Source organism: Tetranychus urticae, chromosome 1 (genome assembly GCF_039701765.1).
Source record: "Tetranychus urticae isolate SD_2017Ah chromosome 1, NJAU_TeUrti_SD_1.0, whole genome shotgun sequence".
Lineage (NCBI taxonomy): Eukaryota > Metazoa > Arthropoda > Arachnida > Trombidiformes > Tetranychidae > Tetranychus > Tetranychus urticae.
In genome coordinates, this window is record NC_142958.1 from 14,779,253 (window position 1) to 14,796,453 (window position 17,201).

Below are 17,201 nucleotides of genomic sequence, written 5' to 3' on the forward strand. Positions count from 1 at the left end.
ATTTTCTCGTGAAATTCTTGACATGAAATATTTCACAATTTATGTGCAAATATTCAACATCAATGCCATTATGTATAAAAAAAAGTTAAAAGGCCAATCAGAAGATCTTATTCAAAGCTGCAGAGAATTTATTTTAAATCTAATTTTTGGGAAATTATCTTTCTAATGAAAATACACAATTATATGCGGTATACATTATTGATCATAATAAAATTCATGTCTTCAAGGAGTGAGACTGCGATAAAATTTTAAAAGTCCCAAGAAGGAGACCCAGAACGACTTGCTTTCAGACCATCCATTAACTGATAGACAATTCAGTCAATCACCAATCAGATAGTTTAGGTGAGTCCCAGTCAATCTTCTCTTGATTTGATTCCTTCGAATCGGATTTTCTCCATTCACTTTCCCAATGTGCTTTGTCCCATTGAGATACCTTAGGAGTATCCCAATTTATAGCTGTTTCATTTTTGGATTCAACACTTGACCAATCTGGTTCGGCGTCCCAATCATCGTCCCATCTTATAGTCCATTCACTTTTGGGATTGTTGTTTTTTTCACTTGATGCGTCTCCATCGCTAGTTGGGTACCAATCAGACCATTTGTCATCTTCACTCTCTGCTTTAGCGTTACGATAATTATCCCAAGAAATGTTTTCGACACTAGTGTAGTTCTGAGAATTTTGACCCGATTTATAGTTCTATTTTAAATCAAAGAAATAAAAAGGAAAAAAATAAAACAAAGTCCATGATATAGAATTGAAATTAGATTAGACTTACTTTATCATCGTATTGTTGATATTCACCCTTCACCAATTTTTTAACTAATCCTTCAACTTTGGACAAGTTCCGAGACAATTCAACCAGATAAGAGAAACTAGCTTCATCAAGAATGATAGGCCAACTTTTCGTTGAATCTGCCATTGGAAATAATTTCGAGAGTTAATCCTGAAAGTAGGAACGATGTAATGAAGATGAACAGCTGATTGGTTAAATGAAGATAAGCACACATTTAGGTTCATGTCCTTTAAAACCTTTACCTTTATATACTGGCCTGAAGGAGGAGGATACGAACGAGATCTGGAAGTTGAAATAATTAAATTAATCACTGTTGGTCAAAAATACAGTTTAGCGAGTGTTTTGGTAGCTAATTAACAAGATTAACAAGAATTGACTTTAGGTTAACCAGGATTTTCACATTTGTAAACAAAAAACAATTTCTTCAGTTTACTGCTGCTCTCAGCAAGAACGATTTCAAATATTTAAGTTACAAGAAAGTGTAAGTCATTTTGAGAAAAAATAAGCAATTAAATTGCTATTGATCTAAGCTTCTTTCACAGTCAATTAATCAGTGCCATCCTGGCAATAATTAAGATGATTGCTGGTCACCTGGTGTTTATGCGATTTCTTTATATTAACGAGTATAAAACGCATTTAGTTGGTCTGTTTTCTGGTATATAATTGGTCAGAAATCTGAGAAAGATACTTTTGCTCATAAAAAAGTATCTTTACAGTTTCTTGATTTCTTCAATTCCTATTGACATATCCTTTTCCACGAATTTTAATTGCTTCTGTGATTAGTTATTGCTTTGATCTTTGCTCCAACCACAAGACTTTTGGCCTCAAGACTATCAATCTATAAATCAAGTTAATGATGCGTTTTCCAAGTAAAGTGGTTTCTTCTGAAAAACCTTTATGGTTGGACATTAAATGTTGAAACCATGTTAATCATTGATTTATTTGAATCAGTAGGAAATTTACATGCCTATTAGAAGAAAAATATAAATTAAATTTCAATAGTCGGTATCATTAAATGTCTATTCAGCTTCGGTTTAATTGAATACATCAGAAAACAGTTTGCTCTGAAAATAAAATTTATGCTTAAATGCTTGTATTTAAAAGATTATTACAATCGGACTTTTTGATGACCAGTCAAAGTAATGTCAAATTTGGCTCTTAACCGATGAAATAAATCAATATGGTCAGAGGAAGTTTCCCTCATGAATAGTTCCAAATCAAAGTGCGAGTGTAAATTGTTTGAATCTGAAAAGAAAGATCAGAATATTAACTTTAATTGTGCTTCTAAATAGTCGATTCTGGTTGATACCAATTCATTATAATACCTATTTCCAATATCGCGAAACAACTGATAAATGTAAACCATTTTTTGGATAATTACTTTTAATTTCAATTATCAACACAAAAATGAAGGCTTGAAAATGAAAATATATTTACAATATGAAAAGATGAAATTTTTTGATGATTTCAAAGGAAATAAAAAAAATGGCTGACGATTTGTCACCATTGCATCTCAATGGTGAATGTCAATCATTTAAAAATCAATGACAAAATCAACATCTGATGAAGTGAATTGAGAATGAGGTTGATGTGGATGAGATTTTGTATTAAGCCAAACAGATGGGTTTGTTTTTTGATGAAGTTCAATTAATGTGGTCCTCAATTACAAAGTTACTGGGGAAAAAATAAGTGAAGGCAACAAGATGAAAATTACTAATTTGATTTTGATTATCTTAGAGGTTGATTGTAACAATTGAACAATTGGTTAGAGACCAAATAATCCCAATAAACCACTGTTCATACCACCTAAACCTGTCATACCACTAGGACCACCTAAACTACCTAAGCCCGTTAGAGAGGCAAAATTTAAACTTGGTAACCTTCCAGTGAGAAGGTTAGTTAATCTTGTCCGGATTCCTCCAAAACCAGAAGATGATCCTCCAGATGAAGAGCCTGAGCCAGATTGACCATGGTTTGGTACCTGTTGCTTTGGTCCCGTAAAGGAGGGAAATGTATTGCTCATAGCTACGGCCATTCCTTTCATTGGATTGTAATTTGAAGTTAGTCCATTAGACCCACTGGATCCACCGCCGGAAAGAAACCCGAATGATCCTAAACCAGAAAGAGCACTTGACATGAATGAACCATAACCTTTGTTTTTCTTTTTATTTGCTTCCATTCCTAAAATGAAAAGGTAAAAAATAAAGATTACAATTTGAATATTTTTTCCTCTTTTAAGGTAAAAATCAACTTACCCAAATCACCAGTAAAAGGTTGCATTCCTCCAAAGTTAAGAAGTGCGTCATTATCAAATGTCATGTCACCGAAACCGGTAAAATCATCAAGACCTGTATCAAGACCACTTGTCGCACTGGGTCCAAAGAAGTCACTTGGGTTGTAACCTGTCAAGAGGTAATAATATAGTTAAAATAGGGAATAAAATTTAATAATTTTAGGTTAATTACTTGGACCCATTGGATCACCAGCTTCATTGGAACCATAAGGCAATGGGTCGGTTGAGGCTGCACCGTAAGCTGAACCTAAACCATCATCAAGATTTCCTGGTTTCATCAATTTTCCTGTGGATCCCATTGGTTTAATCAATCCATTTGAATTACTGGTTAGGTTTAATTGCAATTACAAAAATAAAAATAAAGGAAAAAAATAATTAGAAATTGTTGGGCAAGTTTAAGTGTTAACTTGTAAAATTGTTTAACAAGGGTTGGTACAATGAATGGCTAGTCGACAAGATAATTGGATTGTTAGCGAATGTTTCGTTTAACGATTGTTTTACCAATCAATTGGTTATCTCGTTAAGGATGAGAAGTCTGATGATGAATCAGTTTTCAATCAATGAAAATGAAAGAATCTAAAAAAGCAATTCAACTAACCTAGAAAAAGGATTGAGACAAAAGGTAAATGATGTAGCAATAAGATGAAAAAAAACTGTGAACTTGGAATGAAAATGCAGATGAAGAAGATTGGAAGATTGGAAGATGAAAAGAGGAAAGTTAAAGGCTAAATGTTGATAATCAATGATGATTGACCTGAGGTTTTATTTAAGGAAACAATTGGGAACTTGAAATAACAATAGATCGACCTGAAAATGGGTAAGACTGTAAGATCTGCTGGTTAACAGGTTAACTTGGATGAATAACAATCGAAAGTGTAGTTTAACCCATTGTAATCAAAATTAAACAGCAACATCAATAAATACAATTGTAATCCCATTCCAAACCTGATCATCAATATTCACATCATCATAATTTACCCGATTTAACCATTCTTCATCTTCTTATCATGACTATTGATATTATCTCATGTAAGACCGGAAGATTTGAAGACATGTTAAACCATTTTTAAAATGGTTAACAATCGAGGTCAATATTTATCTAATTCAATCACTCCATTTGATTAACCCTTGATTAAAATAGTGGTCAATTGAAAAGGACTCAACCCTGATCAAGCAATCAATTTGGGGAAACAAAGATGAAAGGATAGACAATCAATTGATTACTTGACATTACTATTATTGTAAAGGTCAATAGTGAATGGTTGTGTTTACAAAAGCATCACAAGTTTACTATTGAAAGTTAATTTGATTTTTCAACTTTTACTATTTATAAATCATTCACTTAAATAAAGGCTTGATTCCCCAACAATTAACCAAATTTTCAAGTTCAATCTTTAAGACGCTTTACAAATGGCAAAATTAATTCAATTTTGACCCAATTGACTGTCATTGTTCAACCGTTGTCTCTCAATGAACCAGACATACCCAAGTCCATCGGAAGGTTTCAAGTTGCTCATAAAGCCATTGGATGATCCCATTAATCCTAAAGGTAGTGATGGACCATTAAAGGGTTGACCTTTATCGTAATTGTTGCCATAATTGAAGGCGAAATTTGCATTGCCGGACGGATTGTTCATATTATTGGTATTAACATGATTGTTATTGTTGTTATGTTGGTTGGTGTTTAAGTTGATTGGTCCTTGGTTGAATCGTTGATCCTAAAGAGACAAGGTAAAGAGATAAATTAATTTCATTTCAAAAATTTCACTCAATATTCAGAGTTGATTGTAAGTAAATATATTTCAAGTTAGTCATTTAGGACAACCACAATTACTGATTATGACAAATGATGAGAAAGAGTAAAGATGGTTCAATTTGAATAACAATCAAGTTGACAGTCATCTTGTCATCAATCATTTACAACATAATCATCATGTAAATAATCATGTTTTTCCCATGTTACTCTCAATTGTCAACAAGTTGTCATCATATTTGAAAATAGCAATCAGGAAAACATGAAAAGATTCACCTGATCTTGGTCTAAATAGAGAATCAAATTAATTAATTTTCAGTCTGGTTTTGGGTTGAAAAGCAAAAATTGTTACAATGAGTTGTCACTGGTGTTTAACAGCAAAATTGACCATTCAAAATGGGCAAGTTTACTGGACAAATTGACTTGCCATTGTTGCTGGTTTGGTACCAAAAAGGAACCATTTTGGGCACAATTATGTTTCAATTTTATCAAATCAACAACAAAAGATGCTAATTGTAATGATAATTTACTAAATAACAAATGGAAAGCTTTTTTTACACTCAATCTGTTTTTTCATGTAAAATCTTGTTGTTCAACTTTTGTCCGAACACTATTTTGGTTATTATTAATAGCAGAAAGGATTTTCTTATTTTGATTGTTAAAATGCATCACAATGAAGCATAATTGTTGATCAAAATAAATGATATGATGATGATTAAGATGATGATGATAAAATTTAAATAGTCGGAAGAAGCATCATTGTTAACTGTAAATCATTTCATCGGTAAATCATTAAAAAGGTATCAATCAAAGGCAATTGTTACGATCAAAGATATTTGAAGAATCAAATTGAAACATTTCTTTTCCTTGTATTTTCAGTTTTAATTTACTTTTTCTCAATCTTTCAACTCTTGGTTTCATTTGATTGTCCAGGAAAATATAAATTGCAGACGATAATGTTGATTGTTAATTGCGTGATGAATAAGTAACATGGAAACACGCAATTTGTTCACTAACTGTTTGCCAAATTGTGATTAAATTAGATTGGATGAAGGAAAGTGTTCAAAATTGAATGGAAAACAAAAACTACTTCATGTTAATTAAATAACTCAATTTTTGTTGCGTTGATCAATTTACAGTAGATTATCACTGATTTACTAATTAAGGTAAACAGTTTAACCTTTAATTGTGATGCTTGTAAACATTTATAATAACATTAATTTACTTCTTTCTGCTAATTGTAACCAAATTTCAATTTAGCGTTACAATAAGCTCAATCTGGTTTGCTCTCTTTGACTCTGGTTTTTGGGTTTTGTGTAAAAAATGTAACCATTTTTATACAAGCTTTAAGTAGCTATTTAAGATGCTGATTATCACGTTAAATAAATTGTTTACAATGTTAAACTAAATCAAATCAATCTTCATTAACTGAAACAGTTGATAATTTCAATAACGATATCATCATCTGTGAATGTTTCCCTGAAGGCAATAATGGTTAACAATTACTTTAGCTTTAAAAACTCAATGAAAACATAATTTGAAGATAAAAAATGAAGCAAAATTGAAAGCAAAATTGTTGACTCATGAAAATATCAACAATAAATGTTGATAAATATATCAGCCTTTTGGTTTATCCTGACAATCAACTGAAAGCTATTAACTTGTTATGAGTTAATTGAATTGTTGGTTTTTAAATGTTGAGAAATTGGTTTTCATTTTATGAAAAGAATCAAGATTTTTAGGGTTTTTTTTGATAAGTTAAATGTTTGTTGATTTACCTGGTTGAAGTTTTTATCAAACCCTTGGAATCCTGTGGGTCGAGTTTGACCATTGTTGATGTTGATTCCTCGCCCTGAGTAGCCAGAGTTGGATGGACCATTGAGATTAAGGGGAAAGGGAAAGGCTGGCTTGTGTTGTTTTTGGGAATCAGCTGATGGGGAAACAATTGAATTGGGATGAGGTAAGGATTGGTCGTATGAAGGTGATGATGAACTGCTGAATAAAGGTTTCTTGTTGTTTCCTGAGACATCATTATAGCTGTTTGAACTGGACGTGTATGGGCTAAATGAACCTGATTGAGTGTAAGATGATGAACCTTGATTGTTTAAGCCACTTGAAGGATAATCATAATTGGGAATGAAACCAGAGCCAGTTTGAGGTGGACCATTGTAACCAGAGTTGCTCATGTAGGCTTTACCAGAGTTACCCGAATTACCTTGGCTCATCGAGTAACTTGATTTATCTCCGTTTGGTTGCTCGTTCATCAAATTGTTTCCAGAATTTCCATTTTGATTGTTACGCAGTTTATTGGTCACCAATGGGACTTTTATGTAGACTATTTGAATCTTTTTACTTTTGTTAATGTCGGTTGATTCATCAATGGAACCAAGACTTATCAATGGTAAACAAAAGGCTATCAAAAATTGTAACTGTAAGGGAAGAGAAAGAAAAGGTTAATTAATTAGATTTTTGAATTTGTTGTCAGTTTTTTTTGGGTTTGCCAATTGAAGCTGAAATCAATATGAGAAGCTAATCACGGTTTTTGTCGATGAATTGAGGTAACTTGAGGTTAAATTAATCTCATTATTATATGAGTTTGATTCTGATTTAATTGAATCCGTCGTTGAGTTTAAAAAAATGAAATCAATTATTTTCTTAAATAAATATTAACCAAGTTGTGTTTGGGTGAGAAGCAAATTGAAAAAATAGCCAATGAAGCATCAAAACAAATTTACTTTTTTTTCTTGATTCAATTCACCCAAACAATGATGACAATGATCAACAATTAATAAAATTAGATTGAAATAGTTGAAGATGAAACAGGGGAAAGAGATGAAAAGAAGCTGAAATCTTTTAAAAACACTGATTATCACCCAAACGCATCACCAAATAAGACCCATTTTGGTCACTATTTTTTTTTGCTTGAGAAGCAATCTTGAAATCAATTAATTTGATCAGATGTTTTCATCATTACACTGATGATTGTCCCAAATTGCTGATTTTGTTATTCATTTGCTCATCTCTTTTTCATTACCAAAAATAATTGATAAATCTATTTTTTGGCAAATAAACACTTTCTTGGTCATCTCATCATCTTGTGTCTTTATTGTTATTTTGCCTTTATGTTTGATTACTTGGTTGACCTGGAGCCATTCATCATCTTGGACTAATCTGGATTAGAGTGTTTACATTGAATTTAATGATAATCATCGATGACCCAATCGAATCTGTTCAATATATTTTGATTGTCAATTGTCTGAATCCAGTCTTTCGTCCTTTCCAAGGTTGGTTAACTATCAACTTTGTACTTTCAAGTGCATCTCTTTTTTTGTACTCAAGTCCGTCAAATGGTTCAACATCATTTGTTTTCCAATTGTTCCTCTCTTTTAGTCCATTCATTGAATTCAAAATCCTTTGTTATTATTGCTGTCTGTCACCAAAAAATCAACACAAAGATTGATATACAAAGCGAGAAGAGATAAGAAAAAAGTCAAACCAAGTAATTGTATTAAAACGGTAAACATGGCTTTAAGCATGAAACATCAGCATCAAACTGAGCATCAGGACCGACAGTAGCATCAACATGAGCATCTTCAACTATTGAACCATTATTGGAAGACGATGGTTAAAGATGGTGGAAAGAATAAAGATAAACAATCAACAATTGAGAGTGCAAAAATGATTGATTATCGAGGTTGTCAAGAGTATTTAAGGTTATATAATTGTTGATTGAAAAAAGAAGGTGAAAACAGGTAAAGATTGAATGGTTTCAAGGGACAATAATCTGGTTTCAATATTGTTTCCATCTTCTTCTTGTATTAGACTTCTTTTTGATCCATCAGCATCCCATTATCATCATCTTTTCATGATTTTCATTAAGCTCAACCAAAGCTGATATACATGAGAATAGATTTGATTGTCTTTTCATCTTCAATTCACTTTTGATACGCTCCTGAAGGGTCAACAGTTTTGCTGGTCATTTCACTTGAGATTCCTTTTTTCAGTTTTGCTCCACAAAAATGGCATCCATTAATTGTCCACAGATAATAAAGTAAATTTAAACATTAAAAATGGCCAATTAAAATCAATCACTAAGGGTAAGAGGAGAAAGAGAAAGTCATGTTATTGTCCGATTCACACAATGTTGACCGTTTCATAGTTGGATAGTTAAATATCATTCGCTATTATTTACTCTTACCTATTTATTATCCTCATTATCAGTGTTATCATCATTATGTTTATCAGCATTCCTATTATTATGGTTATTGTTGTTCAAATAATTGTTGCTCCATTCTTGACCATTCTTGCCAATTGTATTGCTCTTGGTTTCATCTTTATCATTATATATGTATTATAATTTTAACCATTCAATGAGAGTGAATTCATGTTTTCAATTGTTGAATCAACAAGCAAACAAAACACACATTGAGATCATCCATGGATGACCAGGAATGAAGGGATTGGAATGGGAAAAAGGTTTGAAAGCAAGAGTTAAGGTGATGGTGAAGAGCAGGTTAAAGGTGGAGGAAGATTTGATCATCAGGAAATAAAGGTTTTCATGAGGTAAAAAAGATGAGAGAATGAAAAACAAATTGTTGAGCTTTTAATTGTTGAGCGTTATTTTTAACAACTTAACGTCAAGAATCAACTAATGAACATCACAGATGTAATTTTACCATTTAATAACCTTTAATGGTAACCAACATACAAAAGACTTTTATTTTTCATTCTTCATTCGCCATTTGTTATTATCATTTTTCACTTACTTTATTATTATCATCATCACTATTATTATCATCATTTTCACCATCATCATCATTATCGCTATCATTATAATCAAAACTGATTGTTTCCTTTTTCTTAATTAAATATCATTGATGAAAGATGAACAATTTTTTGCTCTTCCTTTCAATATTTTCAATTTTCTCGTCACTGATTCCTGTATTGAACAATCAATATGCTGATTCAAATTGATTGAAATTATTTTTCTTGTTTGATTGCTATCTAAATGCTGAAACAATTTTCAGTTATTGTTTCACATTTAAAAGTAAACTTGAAATTTAAAGCACAATTTGATTGTTATAATTGTTCACTTTCAAGATTTGCTTTTTTTTTCAATTACAATTTACAATTAATCATGGAATATTGAGCTTATGCATGGTTAGAATAAATTTCAATAGTAATTAATATTTAGCCTCTCAGTTTCACAATAACAATCAGTGATTATGAATTGGAAAGTCAGGAAAAGAAATGAATGAGCTAAGATTAATGATGAACGTTTTTTTGTATATTTATAATACAATCTGTTTGTCTGTAAATAGCGATGAGAAGTGAGAAAAAATGAGATTAACATGATGTTAACTTGAATGGATTACTGTGAAGTCTTCAATAATGCTAACAATAATAATAAGTGATTACCCTGAGGCTAAAGAATAAATTCGCTTGTCTTTCAAAGTCTCTTATTTATGTCAAATAAAGATCAACTAGTAACGGTTTAGACGGTGAAGATGATGTTAATGTTGAAAGGGCTGAGAATAGACGAGGAAAATGGTGAAAATTTAAACTCAAAGTTGAGTTGAACGAGAACGAGATTTAAATATGTAAGTTGATAGTTCATGAGATTCATGGACTAATCTCGAGTTGTTAGTGAAAGTAAGCGGAATTGTATTTAGGATTAAGTTTAGAAATTAAAGAAAAGATAAATTCAGAATCTTAACTACACACTGTTCAGATGGCTAAGTGAACATTGAGATAAAGTGGAAAGCGTGAGTATGAAGATGGTGATGGAGGAGGATGAGGAAGAGGAGAGGGAAAGAGAGAGATGAACATGGGCTAATTTAGGGTAAGTTATTTGTAAACCAGCAATCTGGTTGTTGTCCAGAAGAGAGAAATAATTTCCATCCTCTTTTTGTGAAGATGAACCAACTTCCCAAAGTAGCTACAATCATTCATTAAAATAATATAAAATGTATGATAATATTTGGTAAAAAGAGAAATGGAAAAAAGGTAAACAATTTAAATGTAAACGTTGATGATATTAATGACTTGAGCATTTAATAGACTTTCTCTTTCCTTTATCCTGGTCGGTTAATGGGTTATGTTTCCTTTTTGCTGCATACCATAAGTTAAATCTTAGGCTTGATTATTGACTTGATGATCATGACGAGTGATTCCTTCTTTATCTTCATCATTCTTTTCCAATTTGTTCATTTTCATCATTTTGAGCTTCCTCTTCTTCTACCGTTTATCTGTTTCCATTGGGTTTTGGTTGGTATATGGCGAAATACGGGATTGAAGCTCGTTACGATTATCCATGATGAGGTTGTTGTTGTTTTTGGTGGTGATTATGAGCATGATGATGGTTGATTGAAGACAACAGATAAAACATCCTGGTGCTAATCTGAAAATTTTAAATTGAACTGTAAAGGCGAATATGAGGATGGCGAAAAAAAATAGAAAAACTATTTGAACCAAATAATTAGTGATTAGGGAACCGTGATGAGCTGATTTATTTCTTGAACTCCTTCAAGCCAATAATCTTGACCGTCATCTCAAACGAAAACAAACAAAATAAGCCAACGAATCCACCAAATAAACAAACCAATCAAATCAACTGGAGGCATTTTCCCTTTTTTTGATTATCTTACAAATTGGTCTTTAATTTCCACCAAAAAATAGAAACCATAATCAATATCTTTATCCTCTAAGGCCATCATCATCTGCACAATTACTCCGCTTTTTTGCTTGTTTTCAACATCACATAACCCATTATTTAAAGAGGAATATTTCTGTTTCTTCAGAAATATCAACAGGATACTTATCGAAGTAATGGTGAAATGAGTATCATTATGTTGCTATTAGGTGATAACGAGTAAAATAATTACCATATTATAATAACTTGTTGCCAGTTGATTAGTTAGCCACTGAAAAGTTGATTAATGACATGATGAATTGATTGAAATATTTCATCTTCCAAAGGTATACATAAATTAGATGGTTTCAACTGGTAACATACAATTTCTTGTTTCGATCCAATTTCACATTAAATTTCCATCCAATTGACAGGCAAAAACACGGTGATGTTTCAAGTCGAAGGTTTGCCTCTAAAAAAATTTTCATTCCAATTGTTTCATATTATATGGTCAATTTCAATTTCAAAACTTGAATAGGTTAAGATGGCAAAGGGTCATTCAACTTTTACCTAGCCTTCTTTTCACCATAATCATGTTGATAATAATAACCATTAGGATGATATTGGTTAACAATGATGATAATAGAGAAATCATGGTAACCATTTTGACACCCTAGTATTGTCTTTTGAATAACAGTAAAAAGCCTTTTCAAGCATAAGAAGACTTGTGAAGAAAAGGCAACAGAAAGAAGTAAACACCGTAATTTTAACCAAGCATGGTAACCATTACAAGAATTAATAAAATGACACTTGAACTAAGCTTTTGAATAATGATGTAAATGTCAAAAAACTTGAAAATAAGTTAACACCGTTAGTAAGCAATTTGAAATGAAAGTTAACAGAGACAGAAAGCGATTCAAAATCATAAGACAAGCCAAACGAGAAATTATAAAATTTTCAGCCAATAAATTGAAGCCACGCCGAAATCACACGCTCATTCATTTTGTTTGTTAATTTTTTGAATTAAGATTCTTGTTAAATGATTTGTAACTTTAAATGATGATAATTTTTAATTAGCAGATATTTGCTAATATATTTAAATAGTAATGTACAGCTAATTATCCAACTTAATTGATAATTTAAAATCTTAATTGATCAGCTTTCTGTTAGAAATTTTTTAATGATCCCTATCAGCCGAATTCGTTAGCTAAAGTTTACAACATGTTTTCGAGGCTTAAAACAAATTTCTATCATCTAATCAATTTGTAATGTTGTTTTATTTTTCGTTAAAATGTCGGATAAACTCAAGTGAAGCTGTAAATTAATACTTATTTTTTATAAAGATTGTGAATAGTTTTTTACGAGCACATGGAGCTTGGAATACTAATGTGGATTTCATGCAATTCAACTTGAAACTTGTTACAAGTGTAGCTGTTATTCCGGTAAGATGCTAAATGTATTGAATGTTATAAATCATACTATCATTTTGACAAAATGTTTCTTTACAGATTTAAAAATTTACTTATTTGATTTGAAACTATCCACGAAAAAATTTTTCATTAAAATAGTCAATTGAAACAGTGAATGTTGATGGTTAAATTGGAGCATCTTTACATGGATCTTTACCTAGTTAACCAGGAAATTTGATCAATGGCTTGAATGGGATGATTTTGGGCACTAATTCTAGTCACTTAAAGCAGTTTATCAACTTCTGTCTATGAAGAAAGGCGAAAAGGAAAAAAATTTAATGTTTCTAATGAAACACATGCAACATGAGAATAAACAGCAGTAATCAAGAAGTAATTTAACCCGCTCAATTTCAGTTGCAAAAAACTAACAAGAAGACTTTCACGGGAATAAGGATGAGATGGCAAACATGGAAAGAAAGTTTAAAAAGATTTAAAAAGTAAAGCTTACCAGAACCATGATTGTTTTTGAGCAATTAATTTTCAATTAAGAGTCGCCAGGAAAACAAAAAATACCAAAACTGATATCCAATGGAAGAAAGTTGGAAACAAATGTGTTGACAGATTACGTTTTGGTTTTGTTGGTCCACCAATTTTCCTTATCTTTGTGAAGTTTAACCGAAATGTTAACACAATTGAAATTCACTGATGATATTGTTGAGATGAGATGATAAGACCAGTTGAAATTACCACTGTAAATGGATCCAACAAGTGTAGATGTAAACCTATGATGGAGACACAAAGTAAGTAATGTTACTCAATCATTGTTGTTTTGTTTTCAAAAAATTGACGATTTTCTATCTTCTCTTGCAGGGTAAAAAACTTGGAGTTAACTAAAACTACCGTAATCCTTCGTATGTTGTTTACGGTGAGACTTTCATTTCTTCACTAAATTGAATTGAATTGGGAAACACGTTAACTTGACTAAAACCAACATCTACACAAGTTAAACAATTTATTCAACTTTACCGAGCGATTGTCAAATGATGAAGTAAAGGTGGTCAATGGCTTAACATACCATTTTATATCTCAGCCCTATATTCAATAACGATACCTGTTCTGATTTTTTTTTGTATGATTATCAAACTACGTACCTTTTTGACGATCAACAGGCAACAATGAAAGTAACAATCAGTTTAATTCATGAGACAATCGACACTCAACTAACCAATGAGGGAACATGTGATCTATAGGAAGATTACTGGATGGCTTTAGTGTCGATCTTACAGGATCCTTAAAAGAGACATCCTCCCCCAACAGATGAAGATGAAGATGAACAAAAAAAAGAGATGAGTTTAACCACTTTCTTTAGTTTTGTGCTACATTCCATATCCAAAGAGGTAAGTCCATCTCTTCTCTATCCCGGTTTGAAAACCTCTTTTCCCACCCTCATCTTCCTTTTTGTTTTCCTCCCTTCTCTCCATCATTTTCATCCCTACAATCCATTATCATTTCAATCCTCTTCTCTTCATTTCTCTCTCTCTTTCTCTCTCTTCTTGCTTCTTTAATCCAACTTATCACGTTTTTCATCATCTTTTCTCATCATGAGTTTCCTTTCCCTTTCTGATGTTCCATCATCCTTCACTCAGAGTAGACTTTAATGATTTTATTTTAACTATTTCTTCATTTCCAGCCTTATTCCTCTGATTTACCTGCAAATATACAAATTTGTCCAAGTTGAAGTTTGCATAAATTTATCAATGTACCTGATATCCCGCACCAAAATGATGGCGAGTTGGGAAAGGGTGATGATGATAAATTATGACATGATTATCCAGGCTAAGAAGAGAACGGGAGAAATGAAAAAAAGAACTTTTTCCTCGATTGTTTATTTTCTTTTCTATTTTTTAACCATTCCAAATTGGACTGACAACAGGAAAAAAATTTATTCAATTAGTTAAACATTGATACGTTTGATACATTTTTCCTTATATAACTTATCCTCTATGCTTTGCCATTCAATTAGCTCAGCTTTTTTACCCATTAGTTCAACATTTTCGCATCATCGTTATGATATAAAAAAGTTGATGAAAAAGGTTAATTCAATAATAATAAGTTAACAAGTTTAGATGAGTTGTTGAAAAATAATCCTCTTGATTTACAGTAGTTGATGCAATCTGATTCAGTAAGTATTTAATCACAATCATTAAAACAAATGTTACCGTTTCAAGCTTATTACATGTTCACTTGCGATTTAGCTTTCAACCAAAGTCAAATTAAATTGCTATTTAGATTGACATCTTTAATATCTTTTACTTACAGCTAACTCCAACTCCTGAAATTGAAAAGTCTAGTCCATACAAGAATTGAAATTATCACCTTAATTTACGGTCAATCTTTTTATTCAATTGATCACTTATCACCGGTAAATTAGGAAGACGAGGATGGAAAGGATATTTATATTTAACAATCAAAGAGTTAAAACCATATTTTATCAATCTTCGGAATCGGCATTAGCTTAAGCATCATCATTATCATTATCTGAACCGCCCGTTGTGTTAATAGTCAGCAAATAGAGTTGAATCAAAACCAGATAGAACCTAATAATCTAAATATATTTATGTTCATATAATTGGTCAAAATTTGCTAAAAATAAGAAATGGTTTGAATTTGTGAATGAAATTTCTTTATGAAATGATTGCGAGATGTTGATCAAGAGAGGTTAAGAATGAAGTGAATTGAATCGGGAAAAAGAGGATAAAATGTAAGACAATGATAAAAATGGTGATAATGACGATGAAAAAGATGATGAATGATCAACTCTGACCGACCGGTAATAACACAATCAACAGTCGTGTTAATTTTATCGTTAAAGCTCTAACAGACTTTCACTTTTTATCAATGTGCTATTCAAGTTGAATGAAATTAACCGATTTCATCTATTTATTGAATTACCAAAGAGCAGTTGATTCTCATCGTTTCAATTCTTCAGCCTTTGTTTTCTCGGTTCCCTTTGATGCAGGAGATAAACCTGGTTCAACTTATGTTACAGGCTCTAGAGCCATATTTTTGGGCAAAGGTAAATCTATTGCTCCAGTTGCTGCCGTTGGTCTACTATTCCGTCATGACAAGTTTGCCGAAAGATTTTTCAATTTCTCTTCATTGTGTAAAACCGAGGGTTGCAATGTTAACTGTTCAACCGATGCATTTGACTGTTTCTTGGTCGACAATAATGGATTCGTTGTATGCTCCAAAAGGTCCAATGAGACAGGCAAATTTTACGGTGAAGTTGATTATCCCATGTTTGAAGTAATGGTTTCTCAAGGCATTTATAAAGAGATAAAAATGTACGATTACCAGGCCATTTGTATTGAGGTTATTCAACGTTCAGGACCAGGATCTATTCATACTAATCATTTCAAAAAACTAAATCAACTCATTTGATTATTATTGTGTGATTTACTTGTACTCGCTTCGACTTTATATTAAAACAAAATTGTCTAAATTTATCACGGTTTTGTTAAGACAGCAATCATTATGAATTATAACCAACCATGACTTTAACTTGAGGTTTTGAGTGGTTGTTACATGGGAAATCTCAATGAAACTGATAATGAGAGATGAATTCTGATGGTAACAACACACAATCAACAGTTAATTTTATCGTTAAAGCTGTTGTTAACTTTCACTTTTCACCTCTTTTCAATCATTTACCATCCAAGTTGAGTGAATTAATCCTCACTGGATCAATTGAACAAATCAAACCTAAAACAATCTGAAACTTTTGATTATTCTGAAAACCCTGAGAAAGCAGGTGGTGAAGAAGATCAGAAAAATTCTCAAAGCAAATGGATTATGATTGTGATTACATGATGATCTAATTGAGGAAATGAATTGATTACCTTTATAATATCATCATCAGCAGATTGATATAAATGGACTGAAAAATGATTTTTAAAAAAATGGCTAAAAAAGTGAACAATTTATCTGTATTGCTTTATTTAATGATCAGCAGATATTGAGATTATAATATATCACTATTGTGTTATCATTACTTTTTATTCTGATCACTAAAATAGTTCAGATTTAGTCTTATTTGATAACTATTTTCACTGGTCAGTGAATTGTTAAAGTTGAGTGAAATCCATAAATGATTAATATTGATTTTATTTAAAATCGTGGTGCAATTAAAAAGTAGAATCATAAAATTGTAAAAATATCTGCTCATGTTTCAATTGCAAAATGAATAATGTAAAGAGATTGATGATGAAAAGATGAAATGATGAAAGGTAAAAGACTGAAAATGATGGTAAAGAAGGAGATG

The 17,201-nt window shown here is 31.5% G+C and overlaps 2 protein-coding genes and 1 long non-coding RNA gene across 7 annotated transcripts; 1 reads left to right on the top strand and 2 right to left on the bottom strand.

Moving 5' to 3' along the window:
- Positions 1–105: 105 nt before the first annotated feature.
- LOC107367629 (uncharacterized) lies at positions 106–1,331 on the bottom strand. Of its 2 annotated transcripts, XM_015935355.3 has the most exons (3): positions 1,037–1,331; positions 777–944; positions 106–697 (listed from the first exon to the last, which is right to left on the bottom strand). In XM_015935355.3, the coding sequence occupies exons 2-3, from the start codon at positions 918–920 to the stop codon at positions 323–325; spliced, it is 519 nt and encodes a 172-aa protein (XP_015790841.1). In that variant the 5' UTR covers positions 921–944; positions 1,037–1,331; the 3' UTR covers positions 106–322. The 2 variants fall into 2 exon arrangements, with proteins under 2 accessions (XP_015790841.1, XP_015790839.1); XM_015935353.3 differs by lacking the exon at positions 1,037–1,331 and having other exon boundaries at positions 777–956.
- Positions 1,332–1,805: 474 nt separating this feature from the next.
- On the bottom strand, positions 1,806–13,529 carry LOC107367717 (uncharacterized). Of its 3 annotated transcripts, XM_089266605.1 has the most exons (7): positions 9,039–12,426; positions 7,714–8,931; positions 6,619–7,269; positions 4,573–4,805; positions 3,260–3,411; positions 3,050–3,196; positions 1,806–2,975 (listed from the first exon to the last, which is right to left on the bottom strand). In XM_089266605.1, the coding sequence occupies exons 3-7, from the start codon at positions 7,102–7,104 to the stop codon at positions 2,560–2,562; spliced, it is 1,434 nt and encodes a 477-aa protein (XP_089122731.1). In that variant the 5' UTR covers positions 7,105–7,269; positions 7,714–8,931; positions 9,039–12,426; the 3' UTR covers positions 1,806–2,559. The 3 variants fall into 3 exon arrangements, with proteins under 3 accessions (XP_089122731.1, XP_015790957.2, XP_025017763.2); XM_015935471.3 differs by lacking the exons at positions 7,714–8,931; positions 9,039–12,426 and adding an exon at positions 13,389–13,529; XM_025161995.2 differs by lacking the exon at positions 7,714–8,931 and having other exon boundaries at positions 11,725–12,413.
- Positions 12,485–16,376, top strand: LOC107367718 (uncharacterized). Of its 2 annotated transcripts, XR_003083307.2 has the most exons (5): positions 12,485–12,913; positions 12,980–13,680; positions 13,751–14,277; positions 14,571–15,062; positions 15,200–16,376. It is a non-coding gene; the product is annotated as an uncharacterized LOC107367718 (long non-coding RNA). The 2 variants fall into 2 exon arrangements; XR_001569957.3 differs by having other exon boundaries at positions 14,571–15,252.
- Positions 16,377–17,201: the final 825 nt, after the last annotated feature.

Coding starts and splice junctions, on each gene's coding strand:
- LOC107367717 (XM_015935471.3), bottom strand. Junction 4,806..6,618: donor TTGATAAAAACTTCAACCAG/GTAAATCAACAA, acceptor TTGTCTCTTTAG/GATCAACGATTCAACCAAGG. Junction 2,976..3,049: donor ACCTTTTACTGGTGATTTGG/GTAAGTTGATTT, acceptor TTTTCATTTTAG/GAATGGAAGCAAATAAAAAG.
- LOC107367629 (XM_015935355.3), bottom strand. CDS start 920: ATGGCAGATTCAACGAAAAGTTGGCCTATCATTCTTGATGAAGCTAGT. Junction 698..776: donor ATCAACAATACGATGATAAA/GTAAGTCTAATC, acceptor GATTTAAAATAG/AACTATAAATCGGGTCAAAA.